General features: G+C 55.2%; 1 protein-coding gene across 5 annotated transcripts in view; it reads right to left on the bottom strand.

Moving 5' to 3' along the window:
• The window catches only part of LOC127577817 (lamin-A-like), a 53251-nt gene that overhangs the window by 24524 nt on the left and 2570 nt on the right, over positions 1-26157 (bottom strand). Inside the window, exons 2-11 of one of the 5 annotated variants that reach the window (XM_052029396.1) lie at positions 23298-23432; positions 21550-21732; positions 18134-18270; positions 14566-14754; positions 14089-14182; positions 12317-12499; positions 11296-11421; positions 10255-10356; positions 4873-4985; positions 3434-3579 (exon numbers count right to left, since the gene is read on the bottom strand). In XM_052029396.1, coding sequence (XP_051885356.1) covers positions 3434-3579; positions 4873-4985; positions 10255-10356; positions 11296-11421; positions 12317-12499; positions 14089-14182; positions 14566-14754; positions 18134-18270; positions 21550-21648 — 1189 coding nt within the window. In that variant the 5' untranslated portion in view covers positions 21649-21732; positions 23298-23432. The remainder of the gene's footprint in view (positions 1-3433; positions 3580-4872; positions 4986-10254; positions 10357-11295; positions 11422-12316; positions 12500-14088; positions 14183-14565; positions 14755-18133; positions 18271-21549; positions 21733-23297; positions 23433-26157) is intronic. The other 4 variants (XM_052029399.1, XM_052029397.1, XM_052029398.1 and 1 more) reach the window with 4 other exon arrangements.

Below are 26157 nucleotides of genomic sequence, written 5' to 3'. Positions count from 1 at the left end.
GAGGATGGTCACAACGAAAGCCAGCGGGGAGTTCAGGAGAACCCCCTTTCTCCAGAGAGCAGGGAGAGTGTGGAGCTCACTCCCACGGGAGGGGTCAGGGATGAGCACAGACTCCTTGAACATAGAACACTACAGCACAGTACAGGCCCTTAGGCCCATGACATTGTGCTGACGTTTTATCCTGCTCCAAGATCTATCTAACCCTTCCCTCCCACATAGCCCTCCGTTTCTCTATCTTTCATGTGTCTATCTAAGAGTCTCTTAAATGTCCCTGATGTACCTGCCCCCACAACCTCTGCCGGCAGTGCGTCCCACGTACCCACCACTCTCTGTGTTAGAAAACTTACCCCTGACATCCCCCTTATACCTTCCTCCAATCACCTTAAAATTATGTCCCCTCATGTTAACCATTGTCGCCCTGGGAAAAAGTCTCTGACTGTCCACTTAATCTATGCCTCTTATCATCTTGTACACCTCTATCAAATCACCTCTCATCCTCCTTCTCTCCAAAGAGAAAAGCCCCAGCTCACAACCTATCCTCATAAGACATGCTCTCCAATCCAGGCAGCATCCTGGTAAATCTCCTCTGCACCCTCTCTAAAGCTTCCACATCCTTCCTATAATGAGGTGACCAGAACTGAACACAATCCTCCAAGTGTGGTCTAACCAGAGTTCTATAGAGCTGCAACATCACCTCACGGCTCTTGAACTGAATACCCCGACTAATGAAGGCCAACACTCCATACGCCTTCTTAACAACCCAATTGACCTGTGCAGCAACCTTGAGTGATCTATGGACGTGGACCCCAAGATCCCTCTGTTCCTCCACACTCTAAGAGTCCTGCCATTAACCTTGTATTCTGCCTTCAAATTTAATCTCCTGAAGCGCATCACTTCATACTTATCCCAGTTGAACTTCATCTGCCACTTCTCAGCCCAGCTCTGCATCCTATCAATGTCCTGTTGTAACCTACAACAACCTTCTGCACTATCCACAACACCACCAACCTTCATGTCATCTGCAAAATTACTAACCCACCCTTCCACATCGTCATCCAAGTCATTTATAAAAATCACAAAGAGCAGGGGTCCCAGAACAGATCCCTGCGGAACACCACTGGTCACCGACCTCCAGGCAGAATACGCTCCATCTACCACCACCCTCTGTCTTCTATGGGTGAGCCAATTCTGAATCCACATAGCCAAGTTTCCCTGGATCCCATGGCTCCTGACTTTCTGAATAAGCCTTCCATGAGGAACTTTATCAAACACCTTACTAAAATCCATGTACACCACATCCACTGCTCTACCTTCATCAATGTGCTTTGTCACATCCTCAAAGAATTCAATCAGGCTTGTGAGGCACAAAGCCATGCTGACTGTCCCTAGTCAGCCTATGCTTCTCCAAATGCCAATAAATTCTGTCTCTAAGAATCTTCTCCAGTAATTTGCCCACCACTGAAGTAAGACTCACTGGTCTGTAATTCCCAGGGTTATCCCTACTCCGTTTCTTGAACAAAGGAACAACATTTGCCACCCTCCAATCATCTGGTACTCCTCCTGTGGCCAGTGAGGATGCAATGATCATTGCCAAAGGTGCAGCAATCTCTTCCCTCGCTGCCTGTAATAGCCTTGGATATATCCCGTCCGGCCCCGGTGACTTATCTATCCTAATGTTTTTCAAAAGTTCCAGCACATCCTTCTTCCTCATGTCGACATGTCCCAGCGTATCAGCCTGTCATACACCATCCTCACAAATGTCAAGGTCTCTCTCACTGGTGAATACTGAGGCAAAGTACTCATTAAGGACCTCCCCTACCTCTTCCAGTTCCAGGCACATTTCCTCTTTTATCCCTGATTGGTCCTACCCTCACTCTAGTCATCCTCCTATTCTTCACATATGTGTAGAACCCCTTGGGGTTTTCCTTAATCCTAGAACCATAGAACAATACAGCACAATATAGGCCCTTCAGCCCACCATGTTGTGCCGACCTTCAAACCTCACCTAAGACTATCTAACCCCCTCCTCCCACATATCCATCTATCTTAAATTCCTCCATATGCTTATCTAACAATCTCTTGAACTTGACCAACGTATCAGCCTCCACCACCACCCCAGGCAGCGCATTCCATGCACCAACCACTCTCTGGGTGAAAAACCTCCCTCTGAAATCTCCCTTGAACTCCCCCCCCCCCATTACCTTAAAGCCATGCCCTCTTGTGCTCGCCAAGGACTTCTCATGCTCCCTTCTAGCTCTCCTAAGTCCATTCTTAAGCTCCCTCCTGGTTGCCTTGTAACTCTCCAGAGGCCTGTCTGATCCATGCTTCCTAAAGCCCAGATAAGCTTCTTTCTTCCTCTTGACCAGATATTCTACATCTCTTCTCAACCACAGTTCCTTCACTCTGCCATCCTTATCCTGCCTCAATGGGACAAACCTATCCAGAACTCCATGCAAGTATTCCTTAAACAACCTCCACATTTCCGGTGTGCACTTTCCCAAGAACATCTGTTCCCAATTTACGCTCCTGTTCCTGCCTAATAGCATCATAATTCCCCCTCCCTTTCTGAGAGAAAGCAGTATAAACACAAGGAGAGAGTTCAGGAGGAGATGGAGATGGGGTAGATGGACAGGGTGAGGCCACTGGTTGGGGCAGGAACAGAGGGGCTGAAGGGTCTGTTTATCTGTTTATTCACTCTTCAGAATCTGGACATCATCAGCAATGCCAGCGTTTATTGCCTATCCCTACCTGCCCCTGGAGAAGGTGGAGTGAGCCGTCTCCTTCACCCACTGCAGTCCGGGTGAAGGTGCCCCCACGGTGCTGGTGGGGAGGGAGTTCCAGGGTTTAGACCCAGTGACAGTGAAGGAACGGCGAGATATTCCCACATCAGGGCAGGGTGTGACTGGAGGGGAACTGGTGGTGTTCCCAAATGCCATCTTGGTGGGAGAGGTGGTGGGTTTGGGAGGTGCTGTCCGAGTGAGTAACTGGGATGCATTGTGTAGACGGTGCCGACCGCAGCCTCTGTGTGCCGGGGGTGGACGGAGGGGGTGTTGGGGGGGTGGGTGTGGGGAGCAGACTGCACCACTGTGTGCCGGGGGTGGACGGAGGGGGTGGGTGGGGTGCAGACTGCACTGTGTGCTGGGGGTGGAGGGAGGGGGTGTTAGGGGGGTGGGTAGGGAGCAGACCGAGCAGTGTACTGGATGGGGTTGAGCTTACTGAGAGCTGTTGGAGCTGATGTTAGCCGGGGAAGTGGAGAGCATCCCGGCACACCACTGACTGTGCCGTGTGAAATGAGTCACTTACCACAGGATCCCAGCCTCCGACCTCCTCCGTGTGGCTGGTCACGTGTCACCGTTTGTCTGCCTTGTGTCCTCAGCCCCTGACACGGAGCCAGGAGACCGGAACAGATGTTTATCCAGATGTTGGTGCTCACCTGTAGCCGAGGGTGCAGGGTCCAACAATCCTCTCCCAGCGTCTAGGCCACTTCTGCCCGGAGTCCCTTCACTCTCCCCCTCTGCACAGTGGGGTCTCCTGTCCCTGGAAGCCCCTCGGTTCTGGACCCAATGCTCTCCGGCCAGCCTGCAGTGACCAGAGGCAGTGGGTTGTCGGAGAGCTGCAGACACACTGAGGGCTGCCTCCTGTTCCTCTCCATCCATGGTTACTGCTCACTCTGGGTTGTTGGCTCGGTAACACAGCTCCCCCACCCCAGGGTCGGAAGGTCGTAGGTTCGAGCCCCAGGCCAGACTCCTGGCACAAGCGGTGGGTGCGGGCAGGTCACAGACGCACGAGACGAGAGCCCGGTGGCTCCAGCTGACCACTCGCTCTGACCGCGGGACACAAGCCGTCACAGTGAGCGACCGCGAGCTCTGGGTCTGTGTGTGTGGGGTGAAGCTCCTCCTCCCTGCTCCACCCCGGCACTGGTGTGGGGTCACAGTAACTCGGAGGGTACAGGCAACAGCCACAGGCAGAGCCCAGGGTTTACAACAACCCTCGGACTGTGACTGTCACAGAGGCATCAGCCTGGTCAACGGGGGAGGCAGCAGCACTGTGCATTTCTAAAGCGCCGGTGATGATGTAAGGGGTCCTGGGAGCTTGACAGCAAGATCATCGGAACAAACCTGCCCCCGATACCAAGGGGTAAACGCAGCCGTACAGGTGACTACACATGAGTGAGGAGCAGAGTGAGAGAGAGATGGGGTTCAGGAAGGGAGTTCCAGAGCTGGGGGTCTGGGCAGCTGCAGGCATGGCTACCGGTGTGGGAGCAGTGGGAATGATGATTGTGGGTGCAGGGGCCGGAGGGGGTAACAGAGGGGGGGGCCGGAGGGGGTAACAGGGGGACGCCGGAGGGGGTAACAGAGGGGGGGGCCGGAGGGGGTAACAGAGGGGGGGGCCGGAGGGGGTAACAGGGGGGGGGCCGGAGGGGGTAACAGAGGGAGGGGGTAACAGAGGGGGGGGCCGGAGGGGGTAACAGAGGGGGGGGCCGGAGGGGGTAACAGAGGGAGGGGCCGGAGGGGTCATGGAGACAGGGAGAGGTGCAGAGTCCGTAGGGGGTAACAGGGAGGGATACAGGGACCAGAGGGGGTTACAGAGAGAGAGGTGCAAGGGCCAGAGGGGGTTACAGGGAGGGGTGCAGGGGCCAGAGGGGGTTACATGGAGGAGAAGGTGAGACTATGGAGGGGTTTAAAGATGAGGTTTGAAACGGTTGAGGACTGTGAGTCACTGGGGGACACAGACACTGGAGGGAGGGCTGTAGGGACGGGGTGAGTTGGGTTCATGCATTGTGTGCGGAGTTGTCAGCTCTGGGACAGGGTGGGGTCAGTGATACTGGGGGCAGCTCCCCATGGGCAATGATCTGGTGGTTCCCCTGGGTACCTGCTCTCCACGGCAGCATATTCCGTCTCTGTCTCCTTGGCCTGGGAGCTGGGGTAGATCTCCACCGACACGTCCTGTCCTGGCTCCCGCTCACACAGACACTGCCACAAGCCCTGGGCACAGGAACATCACAGCACACTGGTACACCTCCTTCCACAGCCTCAGGACACCCCACACCGAAGACTCTGCAGGTCTGGTCACCGCTCCCACACACAGGCCACGGCACAGTAAGATCACAGAGAACGGCACAAAACGGTGAGTTCAGAGCCCAGCTGTTGGGTCAATGTCAGGAAGAGCCCCACCCTCCCCCTCACACAGGACCGGGGGGTATCTGGAATTCCTGTCTAAGGGGCAGGAGGAGCGTGGTGAGTGGGAGATACAAAGCCGAATGGACCCCCTCTCCTGGGGCAGTGGGGCAGGGGATGGAAGGAAGGAAAGTCGGGGGGTAGCCTCAGGGATTGGTGGGGAGGGGGCTCAGCTATTTACTGACTGGGACAGAGGGGCACAGGGTATGGGGGTAGTGGGTGGGCACAGTGATGCGAGGTATCCCCACAGGGTGGGGGGGGGGGGGTGTGGTGGATGGACACAGTGACACAAGGTGTCTGCACAGGGAGTCAGTGCCAGTGGGGCCAAAAATGTGCCAGACGGAAGATAATCAGGAAAACGGGAGGCTCTCCGTGTTGGTGGGAAGAGCGGGATAGCAGAGCACTGTCTGAGCAGAGAGGGGCTCCTCAAAGTCAGTGGGGTCATCGCGAAGGTGGGTGGAGCACTGGTCTTCATTACAAGGGGTATAAAAAGAGGGAGGTTTTGACAGCACTTTGCAGGGCGTTGGTGAGACCACACCTGGAGTACTGCGTACAGCTGTGGTCGCCAGATTCGAGGAAGGATTGGACCGACATTGGAGGTGCTGCAGATAAGGGTCACTGGGTTAATCCCTGGGCGAAGGGGTTGACCTGTGAAGAGCGGTTCAGGCTGGACAAAACTCATTGGAATTAGGAAGGAGAGGTGATCTTAGAAACAAAGAAACATAGAAAACCTACAGCACAATTCAGGCCCTTCGGCCCACAAAGCTGTGCTGAACATGTCCCTACCCTGGTAATTACTAGGTTTACCCATAGCCCTCTATTTTACTCAGCTCCATGTACCTATCTAACAGTCTCTTGAAAGACCCTATTGTATCCGCCTCCACCACCGTTTCTGGCAGCCCGTTCCACGCACTCACCACTCTCTGAGTAAAAAACTTACCCCTGACATCTCCTCTATATCTACTCCCCAGCACCTTAAACCTATGTCCTCTTGTGGCCACCATTTCAGCCCTGGGGAAAAGCCTCTGACTATCTACCCTATCAATACCTCTCATTATCTTATATACCTCTATCAGGCCCCCCCTCATCCTCAGTCTCTCCAAGGAGAAAAGGCCGAGTTCCCTCAGCCTGCTTTCATAAGGCATGCTCCGCATTCCAGGCAGCATCCTTGTAAATCTCCTCTGCACCCTCTCTATGGCTTCCACATCTTTCCTGCAGTGAGGCGACCAGAACTGAGCACAATACTCCAAGTGGGGTCTGACCAGGGACCTATATAGCTGCAACAATACCTCTCAGCTCCTAAATTCAATTCCCTGATTGAGGAAGGACAACACACCATATGCCGCCTTAACCACAGAGCCAACCTGCGCAGCTGCTTTGAGCATCCTGTGGACTTGGACCCCAAGATCCCTCTGATCCTCCACACTGCCAAGAGTCCTACCATTAAGACTATATTCCGCCAACATATTTGACCTACCAAAATGAACCACTTCACACTTATCTGGGTTGAACTGCATCTGCCACTTCTCAGCCCAACTCTGCATCCTATCTATGTCCCTCTATAACCTCTGACAGCCCTCCAAACTATCCACAACACCCCGAACCTTCGTGTCATCCACAAATTTACTAACCCACCCCTCCACTTCCTCATCCAGGTCATTTATAAAAATCACAAAGAGTAAGGGTCCCAGTACAGACCCCTGAGGTACACCACTGGTCACTGACCTCCATGCAGAATATGACCCTTCAACAACCACTCTTTGCCTTCTGTGGGCCAGCCAGTTCTGGATCCACACTGCAATGTCCCCTTGGATCCCATGTCTTCTCACCTTCTCCATAAGCCTTGCATGGGGTACCTTATCAAACGCCTTGCTGAAGTCCATATACATTACATCTACTGCTCTCCCTTCATCGATGTGCTTAGTCACATCCTCAAAAAATTCAATCAGGCTCGTAACGCAGGACCTGCCCATGACAAAGCCATGCTGACTATTCCTAGTCATATTATACCTCTCCAAATGTTCATAAATCCTGCCTCTCAGGATCTTCTCCATCAGCTTACCAACCACTGAGGTAAGACTCGCCGGTCTATAATTTCCTGGGCTATCCCTACTCCCTTTCTTGAATAACGGAAAAACATCCGCATCCCTCCAATCTTCTGGAACCTCTCCCATCTCCATCAATGATGCAAAGGTCATCGTCAGAGGCTCCACAATCTCCTCCCTCACCTCCCACAGCAACCTGGGGTACATCTCATCCGGTCCCAGCGATTTATCTAACTTGATGCTTTCCAAAAGTTTCAGCACCACCTCTTTTCTAATATCTACATGCTCAAGCTTTGCAGACTGCTGCAAGTCCCCACTACAATCCCCCAGATCTTTTGCCGTGGTGAATACTGACGTAAAGTGTTCATTAAGTACCTCCGCTATTTCTTCTGGATCCATACACACTTTCCCACTGCTGCACTTGATAGGCCCTATCCTTTCACATCTTACTCTTCACATACTTGTAGAACGCCTTGGGGTTTTCCTTAATCCTGCCCACCAAGGCCTTCTCATGTCCCCTTCTGGCTCTCCTAATCTCTTTCTTAAGTTCCTTCCTTTTAGCCTTGTACTCCTCCAGATCTCTAACATTACCTAGCTCTCTGTACCTTTTGTATGCTTTTCTTTTCCTTTTGACTAGATTTATTATAGCCTTCGTACACCACGGTTCCTGTATCCTCTCGTGACTCCCCTGTCTCATCAGAACATGTCTGTTCGGAGCTCCACACAAATATCCCGTGAATATTTGCCACATTTCTTCCGTACTTTTCCCTGAGAACATCTGTTCCCAATTTAATCTTCCAATTTCCTGCCTGAGAGCCTCATAATTCCCTTTACTCCAAGTAAACACCTTTCTAGTCTGTCTGTTCCTATCCCTCTCCAGTGCTAACGTAAAGGAGATAGAATTATGATCACTATCACCAAAATATTCACCCACTGAGAGATCTGACACCTGACCAGGTTCATTTCCCAAGATCAAATCAAGCACAGCCTCTCCTCTTGTAGGCTTATCTACATATTGTGTCAAGAATCCTTCCTGAACACACCTAACAAACTCCACCCCATCTAAACCCCTCACTGTCTGGAGATGCCAGTCGATGTTTGGGAAATTAAAATCCCCCATCACAACAACTCTGTTATTCTCACACCTTTCTAGGATCTGCTTCCCTATCTGCTCCTCAATATCCCTGTTACTATTGCGCAGCCTATAAAAAACACCCTTCCTGTTCCTAACCTCCACCCACAGAGACTCTGTAGACAGTCCCTCCACAACATCCACCTTTTCCACAGCTGTGACATTATCTCTGATCAACAGTGCCACTCCCCCACCTCTCTTGCCTCCCTCCCTGTCCTTCCTGAAACATCTAAAACCCGACACTTGAATCAACCATTCCAGCCCCGGAGCCATCCAAGTCTCCGTAATGGCCACCACATCATAGCTCCAAGTATCGATCCAAGCTCTCTCATCCGCCTTGTTCACTCCTTGCGTTAAAATAGACACATCTCAAGCCTGTCTGAACACGTCCCTCCTCTATCACCTGCCTGTGGTACTTACTCCTAGCCTCCTCTATTTGAGAGCCAAACACCTCTTCCCCCGTCTCTCCAGTACGGATCCCACCCCCCAACAATTCTAGTTTAAACTCTCCCCAGTAGCCTTAGCAAACGTCCCCGCCAGTATGTTGGTCCCCCTGGGATTCAAGTGCAACCCGTCCTCTTTGAACAGGTCATACCTGCCCCAAAAGAGGCCCCAATGATCCAGAAAACTGAATCCCTGCTCCTTACTCCAATCCCTCAACTACACATTTAACCTCCTCCTCATTCTGTTCCTATCCCCACTGTCACTTAGCACAGCCAGTAATCCAGAAATTACTACCTTTGAGGTCCTGCTTCTCAACTTCCTTCCTAATTCTCTATAGTCTCTTTTCAGGACCTCATTCCTCTCCCTACCTGTGTCGTTGGTACCAATATGTACCATGACCTCTGGCTGTTCTCCCTCCCCCTTCAGGATATCTTGGACGTGATCCAAAACATCCCGGACCCTGGCACCTGGGAGGCAAACTACCTTCCGAGTTTCTTTCCTGCGTCCACAGAATCGCTAGTCTGTGCCCACCTAACTATAGAGTCCCCCATCACTAGTGCCCTCCTCTCTCCTTCCCTACCCATCTGAGCCATAGGGCTGGACTCTGTGCCAGAGACACTGCCACTGTTGCTTCCCCCAGGTAGGCTGTCTCCCCCAACAGTACTCAAGCAGGAGTACTTATTGTCAAGGGGTACAGCCACAGGGGTAGTCTCTAGTACCTGACTCTTCCCCTTCCCCTTCCCCCTCTTGACTGTGACCCAATTGCCTGATTCCGATGGTCCCGGCGTGACCACCTGCCTATAACTCCTCTCTATCACCTCCTCACTCTCCCTGACCAGACGAAGGTCATCGAGCTGCATCTCCAGTTCTCTAACACGGTCCCTCAGGAGCTGCAGCTCAACACACCGGGTGCAGACGTAGCCTTCCTGGAGGCAGGGAGACTCCAGGAACTCCCACATCTGACACTGAGTACAGGAAACCGCACTCGTACTCCTTCCTTAACTCAAGTCACCTACCTAAAAACTCTAATAAAAACTCTATTCTTTCTTGTTGAAAGGTGTCTGATTCTGAGGGGGGGAGGATTCTGAGAGGGTGTTACCCTGGGGGGGGGGGGGGTATCTAGATCCAGGGCTCATAGGTTCAGATAAGGGTCAGCCATTTCAGAGGGTGATGGGAGGAACTTCTCTTGGTGGACCCTAGCCAACATCAGGTCAGTGATCTGACCAACTGGCAGAGCAGGCTCGATGGGCTGAATGGCCGGCTCCTGCTCCTGCTTATTTATGTCCTATTTTAAACAGAGCAGTGATCCACCTGAAGGGATCTCCTGAGTGACTTCCTCCCATTCCCGGTGGAGCCAAGGGTCCAGCAAGGGCGGGCAGGGCAGGGGTTTGGTAGTTCAGTGGTAACTACAGGCGACTGTTCAGGTGCAGCTGAACCGACTGACTCCGTCTCCCACCTGACACCTTTGCTCCAGGGCTCGGACCCAGTGTTGATTGTAGTTGTGTTCCTGGTGAAAGGTTTCCGCCAACGTCTGACACTGCGCCTCCTCACACTGCACCTGCAACATTACCATTGGACCACTCACCAGACAAGCTCTCATCAAAGGGTGAATGTTTGGGGCATTTATCCAGGGAGGGGTTAGAGTCACAGAGTCCTCCAGCACAGAGGCAGCCCCTTTGGCCCAAGCTGCCTTCCTGAGCCAGTCCCACTCGCACGCATTTGACCCATGTCCCTCCAAACCATTCCCATCCATCAACCTGTCCAGGTGGCTTTTAAACATTGTTAATATACCCACCTCACCAACTTCCTCTGGCAGCTTGTTCCACACACCCTCCACCTGTCCCTCAGGTCCCCTTTAAATCCCTCCCCTCTCACCTTAATCTGTGCGCTCTGGACTTAGACTCCCCTACCCTAGGGAAAACACTGTGACCACCCATCCTATGTGCCCCTCATGAGTTTATAAACCTCCATAAGGTCTACTCAGCCTCCTTTGCAGGGTCACACCATGCCATGGGGGACCCACCCCCATGTGGGACCCCATCATGTGGGACCCCCCTGTGTGGGACCCCCCTGTGTGGGACCAACCGGGTGGGACCCGCCATGTGGGACCCCCCCCACCCATGTGGGACCCCCCCTTGTGGGACCCCCCGTGTGGGCCCCCCCGTATGGGAGCCCCTCATGTGGGACCCCCCCCCACCCTGTGTGGGACCCTTTGTGTGGGACTCCGCACCGTGTGGGACCTCCCGTCGTGTGGGACTCTGGGCCCTGCACACCCCCTACCCCACACATCACCTGCACACCCCCTACCCCACACATCACCCGCACACCCCCTTCCCCACACATCACCCGCACACCCCCTACCCCACACATCACCCGCACACCCCCTTCCCCACACATCACCCGCACACCCCCTTCCCCACACATCACCCGCACACCCCCTTCCCCACACATCACCTGCTGTGAGCAGCAGGTACAGTTCTGGTCCCTCTGTACCCACCTTATGCCGCAGGGCGTCGGCGTGGTCGCTGAGCACCTCACAGCACCGCTGCAGCTGCTGCCGCTGGGAACGTGCCTGCTCCACCAGCAGCCTGTCGCTCGTACACAGAGCCTTCAGTGTGACCAGCTGACGGACAGAGAGAACAGCGTTAAACCCACCGGGCATCCAGTGGCAATCGCCCAACATACACCAGCTCTCATCCTTCACACCGCGTACTCTGCTGAAGCAGGACGTCCCATCATTAACCAGCTCCCTGAATTCTATCTCTACCTCTTGTAATGATGGCCAACCCCCCAGATGATTACTCATCGTACCCCCTGCTGTGTGCCTGTCCTGGCCCCCACAACCACCCACCCCAGACATTCTCTCTTCTCCATGCTGCCAATGGGCAGAAGATACAAAAGCCTGAAAGCACGTACCACCAGGCTCAAGGACAGCTTCTACCCCGCTGTTATAAGACTATTGAACGGTTCCCTAGTACGATGAGATGGACTCTTGACCTCACAATCTACCTTGTTTTGACCTTGCACCTTATTAACTGCCTGCACTGCACTTTCTCTGTAGCTATGACACTTTATTCTGTATTCTGTATTGCTTTACCCTGTACTACCTTGATGCACTGTGCAATGAATTGACCTGTATGAACAGGATGCAAGACAAGTTTTTCACTGTACCTCGGTACAAGTGACAATAATAAATCAATTCCAACACACACACACACACACACACACACACACACACACACACACACACACACACACACACACACACACACTCTCTCTCTCTCTCTCTCTCTCTCTCTCTCTCTCTCTCTCTCTCCCCTGTCATGCCAGGGTTCCCTGAGCCTTATTGACTGTTCATTATCTGGAGAAGGAGTGTAGGGTGTGAGCACAGGCCACCCAGGATCTGAGTGAACAATGGAGGCTGCTCGAGGGGTGAATGGCCTCTTCCTGTGCCCAGTGTTACTCTGCAAACTGTTTAAGATGCGCGGTGCTGCCAGGTGAGCAAGGTTTGTCCATACCCTTTGATTGTAGGCATGTGTGATGTTCTCCTGAAACAACCTCTTTTCAAATTCCACCTTCTCCCTCAAGCCCTCACAAATAATTTCCAAAGCTGCCTTGGCACCCTCTGTTCCCGGGTGTTCCTCAAGCAGCTGGACTCCAAGCCTCATCCTGTCAATTCTCTCGCCCATGGAGTACAAGTCCTGCGGGGACAGACAGACTTGGGGTTGTAAACATTCACGGAGTCACACCTTGAACAAGCCAGCCCAGAATGTCATTTCCATTACCCTTTGGGGGGGGGGGGGGGGGGGGGTGACGACATTTACTGCACGATTCCTGTTTCACTTAAACCAGTGGTTTGCCAGGATGGGGTCCGAGCCAGTGGTTAAATTACCAGACCACTCACCCATGGGCATGGACAAACCATCCAGAGACCAGAGGTGAGACTGACTGCCCTCAACATCAAGCCAGCATTCAACCGAGTGTGGCATCAGGGGACCCTGGTAAACCTGGTCAATGGGCATCAAAGGGGAAACACTTCAGTGGTTGGAGTCAGACAAAGGTAGATGGGTGCGGGTGTTGGAGGGCGATTATCTGAGCCCCAGGACATCACTGCAGGAGTTCCTCAGGGCAGTATCCCGGGCCCAACAATCTTCAGCTGCTTCATTGGTGACCTTGTTCTGATTCTGTCAACAGTGGGGATGTTCTCTGATGACTGCACGATGTTCAATTCCATTCGCAGCTCCTCAGCAATGAAGCAGCTGCTGCCCACACCCAGAGTAACGGACAGCCCAACCACACGGTCGTTTAGGGTGGCTCAGCGGCTAGTGCCGCTGCCTCACAGAGACCCAGGTTTGCTCCCGACCTCCGGTGCTGCCTGTGTGGAGTTTGCACGTTCTCCCTGTGACCACGTGGGTTTCCCCCAGGTGCTCCACTTTCCTCACACATCCAAAGACGTGCGGGTCAGTGGGTTAATTGCCCGCTGTAAACTGTGTGAGTGAGGGGTAGAATCTGGGGAGAGTTGATGGGAGTGTGGGGAGAATAAAATGGGATCAGTGTAAGTGGGTGGTCGGTAGTCAGTACAGACCGGATGGGCCGAAGGACCTGTGTCCGTGCTGTAGGCTCAATGACTTGTCATTCCCGTCCCTCCCAGTAACATCCTGGGGATCAACATCACCCAGAAACTCCACCAGACCAGCCACACAAACACTGTGCCTACAGGAGGAGGTCAGAGGGTGGGGATCCTATGGGGAGGGACTCGCCTCCTGACACCCACGGCCTTTCCCCAACTACAAGGCACAAGTCGGGAGTGTGACGGCACACTCTCCACTGCCTGGTGAGTGCGTCACAAGAAGCTCGACACCAGACAGACAAAGGCTGCAGTGTGCACCGTCTACACAACGCCCCACAGTTCCTCACCAGGACTCCGACAGCACCTCCCAAACCCACCACCTCTCCCACCAGGAGCGGGGGCAGGGGGAGACCGCCAGCTGCAGGTTCCCCACCCAGTCCCACACCACCCTGACTGGGAAAGACATCGCTGTTCCTTCACTGTCATTGGGTCTGAACCCTGAAACCCTCCCCAACAGAACTGGGAGCACCTTCCCCACACGGACTGCAGCGGTTCAGGAAGGCAGCTCACACCCACCTCGGGGGCAGTTAGGGACGGGCAGTAAATGCTGCCCCTGCCAGTGACACTCACATCCCAAAGAAGAATGAATTTGAAATGTGCTTGATGGAGGAGCCAGGAACCCCGGGGTGGGCTGTGGGCAGGAAGAAGGGGCATCAATACCTGGGTGTGCCGTGCTTCCTGCCCCTCTAGTCTCTGTGTCAGCTGTTGGATGTCCTCGTGGAGTTGGGCGTTCAGGGCGGCCTCTTCCTCATACCTGATGCCAGAGAAGGTTCCAGAAGGTTAGCACAACTCTCTGCATCATCACAATTAACAGCTGTGGGAGGGGCGGTCCTGAGGGATGGTCCCACTGTGGGAGGGGTGGTGTGTTACCGTTTGGCCTGATCGACACCACTTGTTTCCAAGTCCATCCCAGTCTAATCCCACCAGCCACCAACGATCACTGTCCCCACACTCTGCCAGTTGTCCATACCACCCTCTGCACCCACCCCACGGGCACACTCCCGGCTGGGCACCACTGCGCCCACAGTCACCGCTCCCCATTGAACCAATCACAGGCTAGTGTGATCCCCAGGCAGTTACGTGCCTCGTGCAAAGCCTCACTCTCCCTGCCCTGTGCCCAGGGGACGTGGCTCTCACATTGTCTGCAGCTCCACAAGCCTGGTCTTCGCAGCTTGCACCTCACGCCACACCAATGCCGTCTGGGCAGAAGGCTGCATCACCGGGGAACGAGCTGGCAGGAGCTCGGCCTCCCCCTCTGCCAGCAGTTTCTTCAGCCTCTTCACCTGCTCCCGCTTCCAATCCAGTGCTCTGCTGAGTGAGGGCAACCTGTCAACACAGAGGGTTCGGGCAGACTCTGGCAATAAATGGCTCACAACAACTGCAGAAAGGTTCTCCTCATCCTGGGCAATGGAACCATGGTCCATCTCTCAGTGATCCCCTGCCTACCCCTTGCTGTTCCCAACCCACCTCTCCCTCCCCTGGATCGGACTGCAGATGTAGGAGGGAAGGAACCTGGTTCACAAGCTCCTGGTTTGCGGTGGGCAGTGTGAAGGGAATTATACTGTCAGGGGTTCTCCTGCACCACATGTTCACAGCTTCTGTACCAGTCGCAAAGCTAGTTGTCAGCAAAACCGAGGAATTGATTGCGGACTTCAGGAAGGGGAGGTCAGGAGAACACACACCAGGGGTCAGCGGCGGAAAGGGTGAGCAGCTTCAAGTTCCTGAGTATCAACATCTCAGAGGATCTATCCTGGGCCCAACACATTGATGCGATCACGAAGAAAGCACAACAGTGGCTCTACTTCGTTAGGAGTTTGAGGAGATTTGGTCTGTCACCAAAGACTCTTACAAATCTCTACAGATGTACAGTGGAGAGCATTCTGACTGGTTGCATCACCGCCTGGTATGGAGCCTCCAATGCGCATGATAAAAAGAGGCCGCAGAGGGTTGTAGACTCAGCCAGCTCCATCATGGGCACAACCCTCCCCACCATCGAGGACATCTTCAAGAGGTGGTGCCTCAAGAAGGCAGCATCCGTCAGTAAGGACCCTCACCGTCCGGGACGTGCCCTCTTCTCATTACTACCATCGGGGAGGAGGTACAGGAGCCTGAAGACCCACACTCAATGATTCAGGAACAGCTTCTTTCCCTCCGCCATCAGATTTCTGAACGGTCTATGAACACCACCTTGTTATTCCTCTTTTGCACTATTTATTTATTTTTGTAATTTAAAGTAATTTGATGTCCTGCACTGTACGGCTGCCACAGAACAACACATTTCACAGCATACGTCAGTGATAGTAAACCTGATTCTGGTTCTGATTCTGACCTCAGTGTGCAGAGACTACCTGTACTGACTCCCAGAGTGAGACGTTACAGATGACCAGAACACCATCCTGGGTTCTGCACACGGAGTGTGCCCAACGTGGTTGTGTGCCGGGGGTAACATGGGCTTGATGGTCGAAAGGTCTGTGTGGTTTTGTGATTCCGGCCCAGCCGGACCAAGCACACGGAAATTGTCCTGCCCACATCATCCGTAACATGGGTCAGTGCAGCTGTAACCTCGGGGAGCCAATTCTCTCTGGCACCGTCTGTCTAAAACCACACAGCATCCACCCAAATCCAGACCCATCTCCTCCAAACTTCCCTCACTCCTGGACAACCTCAGCCCTGGACACCCCGGGAACCCTCTCCTCCATCCCCGAGGTCACTCCATCCACCCTGTGGAACCAGAGGCGTCTGCAGTGCCCCAGTTGAGGCCGCACCAGTGATTCTAACACTCCATGTGCAGCTGCTTGGATGTCCCCACCCCTACACTGCACAACCAGCATGGTTCTCCAGCACAGACCCAGTGAGGGTGTGAACATCCCTTCGTGGGCTCTGTCACTGGTCCTGACCGTGGAGAACCTCCTGCAGCAGCTCTCTGATCACAAGGACACAAGAAGCAGAGATGGGAGTAGCTCATCCGAGGAGTGCATTGAAAACCGGCCGGTCATAGCAAACGAAGAGTGGGATGGGTGTGGTTAGTGGAGAACCCCAGCGATCGGCTCCTGGTCCTCAATTGCTTTTGGAGGAGGGAAACAAGTGTAAAGGGAGGCGGAAGGGCAGGTTGTGATGAGGACGGGGATTCTGGATTGTGAAACCTGGCAAGTGGAGCGTAATGTAGGGAAGTGTGAGGTCACGCAGGGGAATCAAAGGCAGGTTATTATCTGAACGCAGAGAGACTGTAAGTGAGTGAGGTACAGAGGCTCTGGGTACTCTGGAGCATGAATCACATAACATTAGCAGGCAGATCCAACCAGTAGTTAAGGCAATTGGCATGTTGGCCTTGATTGTGAAGGGTTGGAGTTTAAACATTGGGGAGGTTTTATTACAAGAGTCTGCAGATGCCAGAATCTGGAGCAACAAACAATCTGCTGGAGGAACTCAGTGGGTTGAGCAGTGTCTCTGGAGTGAAAGGAATTGTCGAGGTTTTGGGTCGATTTGATTACAGTTGGTGAGGCCACACCTGGAATACTGAGCAGAGTTGTGGTCCCCTACAACTGGTACCAGAGGCAGTCCACAGGAGATTCACCAGGGTTGGGCAGGCACAGTAGTGTAGCAGTTAGTGTAACGCTATTACAGCACCAGAGAAACTGGGTTCAATTCCCGCTGCTGTCTGTAAGGAGTTTGTACATTCTCCCCGTGTCTGCGTGGGTTTCCTCCGGGTGCTCCGGTTTCCTCCTGCATTCCAGAGACGTACGGGTTAGGAAGTTGTGGGCAAGCTATGTTGACGCTGGAAGCGTGGCGACACTTGTGGGCTGCCCCCAGAACACTCTAGGCAAAAGATGCATTTCACTGTGTGTTTCGATGTACATGTGACTAATAAAGAAATCTTACCTTATCTTATTATTCGTGGGATGAGAGGGTTGTCCCATCAAGGGAGGCTGGACAGGTTGGGTTTGGTGTTTAGCAGAATGAGGTGTGACCTTATTCAAACATCCTAGGTGAGCTTCAGAGGGTAGATGTTGGGATGTTTCCTCCGGTGGGAGAGTCACAGACAAGGGGACATTGATACAAGATCGAGGGCTGGTCATTTAAACCTGACGGGTGTAGAGATTTCTTCTGTCAGAGGGGGTTGAATCTCTGGAATTCTCTGTCCCCGAGGGTGGAGGAGGCCAGAGCTTTGGATAGATTTCAGGTGGAGGGAGGTAAATATTTGACAGATCGAGGAGTTCAGGGTGATGGGGAACTGGCACAGGGGGGGAGTTGAGGCAGCGTAAATCAGCCATGGTCATGTTGAATGGTGGGGCATGTGTTCTTGAGGGGTCAAGTGACCTTCTCCTGCTCCTATTTTCTTGTGTTCTTGTGGCCCAGACGGGAGCAACCTTCCGGGAAGGAACCCCAGACAATGCGACAGACGTTGCCTGTGCCACAGGTCCACTGTGCCCAAGGAGAGGACTCCCCTCAACGTGGAACCTCAGTCTGGTCTGACTCAACCTCACATCGCGAACCCTCGCCCTCTGGGTCCCTTCAGTAGAAACAATGACTCGACATAAGGTGCAGTGTCTGCCACTTTACTCCTGTACTACAGAGCCAGCCTGAGAACATAACCCATGTCCTTCACACCTCCCCCAACCTAACATCACTCTGTGTGGGGAGCTGAGACTGGATCGGTCTGATCCAGTGTCGATCAGACACTCTCAGATCTCGGGAGAGGCCTTACCTTTCCTGGCAAACCAGGGCCAGGAGATTAGTCTGATCACTGGCCGACGTGTCGGGGTTGTGAAGATGTTGGTAGGTATCACAGGGTGTCTCCCCTCCAATCTCCCCGTCTGCCGGCTGTGGGCTGGACTTGTGACACTGTGAGTCAGAGTAAGAGGGCAGTTAACAGTGGAGGGAGCGCAGATTACACGGTCATCCCCACCACCTCCCACCGCACCATCCCAGTCCCATTCCCTGTAACTACCTGCTCCTGAGGGAGGAACGATTCCCCTTTGGACATTTCCCATTCACACCCAAATTCACTCTCAATTCAGGAGGCATTCTGCTGATTTGTGCACAGCAAGCTCCCATAAACAGCAATGCAACGATTGGAGGGTAGACATCACCGTGGACAGTGCATCACCCCCTCAGCACTCCATCTGTTTTCCCCGGGTGCTCCGGCCGCTGTAAGTTCGCCCGAGTGTGGTTGAATCTGGGGAATGTTGAGGGGGATGGGGGGGGGAAAAGGGGTTACAGGGAGACTTGTTCAGGAACAAAATTGCTCCGTGAGCCAGCTATGAACTTGATGGGCCAAATGGCCTCCTCCTATCTTAGGAAATATGGAAACACGAAAGATAAATTGTTCTGACCTCGTCCTGAGCAACCGGCCCGTGGTGGATCCCCTCAACACCGAAACATTCTCTCCTCCCCGTCACCCTGCCATTCGTGGGATCATGCTGTGCATGAACTCTGCCCCACTCCTCACATACAACAGACTTCAGAGGTCTGTTGGTGCTGGGAAAGTCCTTGGCACGGCCTCTGAGTGTACAATGCAAGAGTTTTATTAGGGTACAGGGTCTCCCACTCCTCTGAACATCTGTCCAGTCATGGATGGGCCAAGTCACAGAGCCAGCACCATGGGGACGGAGCGAAGCTCACAGCACAGAACCAGACCCTTTGGCCCATCACATCCATGCTGACCATCAGCTACCCATCTGGTCAGTGAATCTCCATGTCTTGTGGTTCACCAGCTCGTTGGTGCTGAGTGTCAAACGTTACAGAGAAACCATTCTGTGTTGAGTGTCCAGGTAAAACCTCCCTCACAGTCTGTGGGACCAGTTCAGCCCCTGCTGAGAGCAAGCCACCAGATTCATCACTGAGTCGTGGAATCACTACAGCAAAGGAGGCCATTCAGCCCATTGGGTCTGTACCAGCTCCTAGTACAACAACACCATCAATCCCTGCTCTCCCATAGCCCGTTGCCTCTACAGTCCTCTCTTAAAGATCCTGATTGGCTCTGCCTCACTCACCCTCCCCCAACAGGCAGAGAGTTCCTGGCCGTCACCTCTCTCTCTCACCTCCCCCCTTGTATCTCTTCCCCACAGGTCTGTGTCCCTGCTCGGTGAACCCTCTGTCAATGAGAGCTGCATGTCCCCTCCCTAAACTTGTCCAATCTCTGCGTGGTCTCTCAACCATCTTTACTTCCAGAGACCAGACCCACTGCTCCAGTCTAACCTGCCACTGAAATAGACCATAAAACCAGAAATATAGGAGCAGAATTGGGCCATTCAGCCCATCGAGTCTGCTCTGCCTTCAATCATGGCTGACTTTTTTTCAACCCCATTCTCCTGCCTTCTCCCCATAATCCTTAACCCCCTCACCAATCAAGAAACTACCAATCTCCACCTTAAACACACCCAATGACATGGCCTCCACAGCCGTCTGTGGCAACAAATTCCACAGATTCACCACCCTCTGGCTGAAGAAATTCTTCCTCCTCTCAGTTCTAAAACGATGTCCCTTTATTCTGAGGCTGTGCCCTCTGGTCCCGGACTCTCCCACTGATGGAAACATCCTCCCCACGTCCACTCTATCCAGGCCTTTCAGTATCCAGTAGGTTTCAATGAGATCCCCCCTCACCCTTCTGAACGCCATTGAGTACAGGTCCAGAGACATCAAATGTTCCTCATACATTAACCCTTTCATTCCTGGGATCATTCTTGTGAACCTCCTCTGGACCCGCTCCAGGACCAGCACATCCTTCCTAAGATACGGGACTCAAACTCCCTCAACCCTGGCAGCCGTGCCTGTGAATGACTCTGGCTCCCTCTCTGGGTCATCACTTCCTTCAGCGACTGGAACTGGACGTGAACCTCCTGTTGTGGCCAAGGTTCAATGTAACCTCCCAGCTGAGACCCCTGCCCCAGGATCCGAGTGTTCCCAAACCCTTCGACACATCCTGCCCACCCCAGCTGCCTCCTCTACTCCGAGGAGATCAGTCCCCACCTCCAGTTCTGGCCCCTGGCCCAGGATCCATGTGTATTCCCAACCCAACAACATTCAGACACATGAATAATAGAGAAATGGGGGGCTATGTGGAAGAGAGGGGTTAGATAGACCTGAGAGCAGGGTAAAATGTCGGCACAACATTGTGGGCCGAAGGGCCTGTATTGTACTGTAGTGTTCTATGTAGATCTATGTAGATCTATGTTACTGGGAGGTGAAGAATCAGAGCCCTGACCCTGGGGCCAATCTCCCCACACCTATCACAGGGCGTTGACAGCTGTTGGGAATGCAGAGAGGTTGCAGCTTCAGTAACCAGACAGCCAACTCCTGGAGGCACATGTTGCGATGAATTAGGAGGTTGGTAATTGGAATTGGTTTATTACTGTCACATGTACCGAGGTGCAGTGAAAAGCTTTTGTTTTGCATGCCATCCAGACAGATCATTGCCTACGTAAGTACATTGAGGTAGTACAACAGGAAATAACAGAGTGCAGAGTGTTACAGTTACAGAGAAGGTGCAGTGCAGCTAAACAAATAAACTGTAAGGGCTGTGACGATATAGAATGGGAGAGCAAGAGAATGGAACACAGAACAGTACAGCACAGGAACAGGCCCTTTGGCCCATCATGTCTGTGCCGACCCTGATACCGATTTAAACTAGTGGTCTGTATCCCTCCATTCTCTCCATACTCATGTGTCTGTCTAAATACCTCTTTAACGCCTCTGTCGTATCTGCCTCCACCCCCAACCCTGGCAGCCCGTTCCAGGCACCTACCTCTCTCTGTGTAAAAACATCCCCCCTTCATCACTTGCTCTGTGCTGCTGTTGCAAACCAACAAATTTCACCACACATAAATCAATGATGATAAACCTGGCTGAGTCTGCAAGCCCTCAAGTATTTGACATTTCCACCCTGGAGAACAGACTAACTGTCTACTCTATCTGTGCCTCTCATAACTTTATAAACCTCTACCAGGTCTCCCCTCAGCCTCCGCCGCTCCAGAGAAAACAACCCAAGTTTGTCCAACCTCTCCATATAGCTCATGCCCTCTAATCCAGGCAGCATCCTGGTGAACCTCTTCTGCACCCTCTCCAAAGCCCCCACACCCTTCCTGTAACAGGGAGACGGTGCGTTGGTTTCTGCGCTCTGACCTGTGGGTGCATCTCTGGTGAGGAAGGGGGTTCCATGACGTTCCCCAGCGGGATCTGTTCCACCTTCTGTTGGCCTCCATCTGCTCTGCAGCTGGCCATGGTGATTCCTCAGTAATGGACCAGAACAGGGAAGGGCCTCCTGTGCAGCATTCCCAACCTCAGAGCATCACCAACACTCCTCGGCTAACAGGGGCATCGTAAGATAAGATAAGATCTTCATTAGTCACATGTACATCGAAACACACAGTGAAATGCATCTTGTGCGTAGAGTGTTCTGGGGGCAGCCCGCAAGTGTCGCCACGCTTCCGACGCCAACATAGCACGCCCACAACTTCCTAACCCGTACGTCTTTGGAATGTGGGAGGAAACCGGAGCACCCAGAGGAAACCCATGTGGACACAGGGAGAACGTACAAACTCCTTACAGACAGCGGCCGGGATTGAAGCCGGGTCACTGGCGCTGTAATAGTGTTGTGCTAACCGCTACACTACCGTGCCTGCTGTACAGTGACCGTGAAGGTGGTCACTGCAGAAACAAAGGAAGCACAGCAAAATCCCACAGACAGGGGGTGAGAACCAGACCAGCTCCGTCACTGGAGCTGCCTGTGTCCCCGGGATGGGAATCTGAGCACCGGCCTGGGATACCCAGGGGGTCACAGAGAGGGACAGAGCGTGAGGCTCCCTCAGTACTGCCCCTCCCTCAGTGTGGGGTGTGGGAGGGGTGGGGGTAGGACTGGCGTGGGGAAGAGGGGCAGAGGAGGGGAACAGACCCCGTAATCTGCCCGCTGCCCCCTGTTTCTTGCAGTGGTGTCCCTCCCCTCCCCTCCCCACCCCTCCCCTCCCCTCCCCACCCCTCCCCTCTGCTCCCCTCCCCTCCCCACCCCTCCCCTCTGCTCCCCTCCCCTCCCCTCTCCTCCCCTCCCCACCCCTCCCCTCCCCTCCCCTCCCCACCCCTCCCCTCTGCTCCCCTCCCCTCCCCTCCCCTCCCCACCCCTCCCCTCCGCTCCCCTCCCCTCCCCTCCCCACACCTCCCCTCCCCTCCCCTCCCCTCCCCGCACACACCTCCCCTCCCCTCCCCTCCCCTCCCCGCACACACCTCCCCTCCGCTCCCCTCCCCTCCCCTCCCCACCCCCTCCCCTCCGCTCCCCTCCCCACCCCTCCCCTCCCCTCCCCTCCCCACCCCTCCCCTCTGCTCCCCTCCCCTCCCCTCCCCTCCCCTCCCCTCCCCTCCCCTCCCCACCCCTCCCCTCCCCTCCCCTCCCCACCCCTCCCCTCTGCTCCCCTCCCCTCCCCTCCCCACCCCTCCCCTCCCCTCCCCTCCCCACCCCTCCCCTCCCCTCCCCACCCCTCCCCTCTGCTCCCCTCCCCTCCCCTCCCCTCCCCTCCCCACCCCTCCCCTCTGCTCCCCTCCCCTCCCCTCCCCACCCCTCCCCTCCCCTCCCCACCCCTCCCCTCTGCTCCCCTCCCCTCCCCTCCCCTCCCCTCCCCACCCCTCCCCTCTGCTCCCCTCCCCTCCCCTCCCCACCCCTCCCCTCCCCTCCCCTCCCCACACCTCCCCTCCCCTCCCCACCCCTCCCCTCTGCTCCCCTCCCCTCCCCTCCCCTCCCCACCCCTCCCTCCCCTCCCCACCCCTCCCCTCTGCTCCCCTCCCCTCCGCTCCCCTCCCCACCCCTCCCCTCCCCTCTGCTCCCCTCCCCACCCCTCCCCACCCCTCCGCTCCCCTCCCCCCTCCTGTTGACCCTCCCTCACCCCCTGTTGCCGTCCTGGACGCCTGTGACCGGTTCCGACTGACGGGGCTCCTGGATCTTCACAACCTGGTTGCCGGGTTTGTTTCCAGCTGTTACCGTGGAGAACCCCTGTTGCTGGGCAACGACCTGAGAGTCACTGACAGGAAGTAGGTGTGAAGTGCCGGGGTTGGAGCAAGGTCACAGGGTGAGGGAGGCACCGACAGATGCTTCCAGCTGTGACCCCTCCCTCAACAAACCGCTGGAGCGGAGCCCACCCTCAGGACAAGAGACGCCCCTCACCCTCACTGCCCTCACCCCACCCCTACCGTCACTCTGACCCTACCATCACCCCCGACCCTCACCTCACCCCTACCGTCACTCTGACCCTACCATCACCTCCGACCCTCACCTCACCCCTACCGTCACTCTGACCCTACCATCACCCCCGACCCTCACCTCACCCCTACCGTCACTCTGACCCTACCATCACCCCCGACCCTCACCTCACCCCTACCGTCACCCCGACCCTACCCTCACCCCAACCCGACCCTCACCCCGACCCTTCCGTCACCCCAACCCTACCCTCACCTCACCCCTACCGTCACCCCGACCCTACCCTCACCCCAACCCGACCCTCACCCCGACCCTTCCGTCACCCCAACCCTACCCTCACCTCACCCCTACCGTCACCCCGACCCTACCCTCACCCCAACCCGACCCTCACCCCGACCCTTCCGTCACCCCAACCCTACCCTCACCTCACCCCTACCGTCACCCCGACCCTACCCTCACCCCAACCCGACCCTCACCCCGACCCTTCCGTCACCCCAACCCTACCCTCACCTCACCCCTACCGTCACCCCGACCCTACCCTCACCCCAACCCGACCCTCACCCCGACCCTTCCGTCACCCCAACCCTACCCTCACCTCACCCCTACCGTCACCCCGACCCTACCCTCACCCCAACCCGACCCTCACCCCGACCCTTCCGTCACCCCAACCCTACCCTCACCTCACCCCTACCGTCACCCCGACCTCACTCACTGGGTTGCCCTGCACTGAACATCCCCAGTCCGAGCTCCAGCCCCATGACCTGCCCAGTGAAGGGTGCAAGAGGAGACCTACAGTTAGTACCCACAAGGTGCTCCACAAACTTCACCAGCACCATCGGACCACACACCCCTGACGGTAAAAGCTCACGGGAGAACGAGCAGATCACTTTGCGTGCCTCGGGAGCCATCTCATAGCACAGGCACACAGCAGGAATAGAATTCCATGTGCCACCACCATCTTAGTTTGAGGAACATCTAGACCCCAGAGCCAGCCCGAAGCTCATGGTCAGTGATCCCTGCCCTCCTGTACACTTCTGAAACCTGGTCTACCTCCAGCTGGCACCTCGAGCACGTCTAGATAGCTCCAACAGGGTCCCATCTAAGTCCTGGCAGGAAGGTGGGCCAATGGCAGTGTCCTTTCCTGCCAAATCCCCGGCACTGAGGTCTGGTTACTCAGTCAGCTCCATTACACAGGCCATGACCTGCCTGAGTCTGGGATTCCTGCTCCCTCAGAACCATCCCTCCCACAGTGTGCCCCTCCCTCAGTACCGCCCCTCCCTCAGTGTGACACCCCCTCAGTGCTCGGCTGGGAGACTGGGTGCTCCATCCTGTGGGGATGGAGACCCGTGACTCTGAGGCAGGACCCGGTGTGGGTCCACGGAGCAGATCTCCAGCACTGAGCTGAACTGTACACTTTCCTCCTCTGTCTGTGTCCCACCCCACGGCATCTGTGGTGGGAGAGGGTGGGTTGTGGAAGGCTGGACAGGGGAAAGGTGGTGGTCAATGGGGGAGTCTGACAGGGAGGGACGGATAGAGGGAGGGTGGGGTACATAGAGGGTCTGGTAGGGGAGAGTAAGGTGGGGGAGAGTGCAACAGTGGGGAGAGTCAGGCAGGGGAAGAGTTGGAGGGAGGCGGTGGGACTGGGGGAGAGACACACGGGCAGAGAGGCAGACAGGAACGGCGCATCTGAGAGCCAACCCAGGGACAGAGAACAAGATACAAGTGAAGTCCGTGACAACTGACAAACCAGGCTGGGGGCAGTTCTATAGGGGTCCCCTGTGCAGTCAGTGAGTTTCAGGGAGGTTGGGCAGTGGGATCAGTGTGGGACTGACACAGGGCTGTGGGGAGGGAGCGGGGCAGTGGGACTATGTGGTAATTTTGCAGTTTGAAGTCAGACGCGGTTGGTAATTAGAGGTCGCAGTTTGTGTCCTGTCATCTGACGGTGGGGCTTCCTGTGGGAGTTGGATGTGATTCAGAGTGAGTGTGGAGCCAAGCTGACCGGGGAACAGGCTCACTCAGGCAGAAGAATGGTTTTAATGAGGCAGTGCCTTCCTGTGGTGGGAACCCACCCCTTGTGGGCCATGGGCCTTGGGCCAGTGCTGCAGGTTCACATGGGGGATACAGTTCGATTGCCGGTGCCGGTGGGGGGTCAGAGCAGAACAGCCCAGCATACCACCCCCTGTACCTCCCCACCTGCACGTCCACACCCACCACACCCTCCACATGCCCACACCTTCCACCCCCCCACCTCCACCTCGTGCAGCCCCCCACCCCCCACCTCCACCCCGTGCACCCCCCACCTCCCCTCCCTCCACCCCCCACCTCCACCCCGTGCACCCCCCACCCCCCACCTCCACCCCCACACCCTCTACCCCCCACCTCCCCTCCCTCCACCCTCCACACCCCCACACCCATACCCCTGCACCTCCACCCCCGACCTCCCCCCTCCACCCCCTCACCTCTACCCCTGCACCTCCACACCCCACATCCCACACCCTGCACCCTGCACCCTGAACCCTGAACTCCACCCTCTGCTCCTCCAGACCCTG

The sequence above is a fragment of the Pristis pectinata genome, chromosome 14, assembly GCF_009764475.1.
Source record: "Pristis pectinata isolate sPriPec2 chromosome 14, sPriPec2.1.pri, whole genome shotgun sequence".
NCBI lineage: Eukaryota > Metazoa > Chordata > Chondrichthyes > Rhinopristiformes > Pristidae > Pristis > Pristis pectinata.
This window is presented reverse-complemented; position numbering and strand designations above follow the sequence as displayed.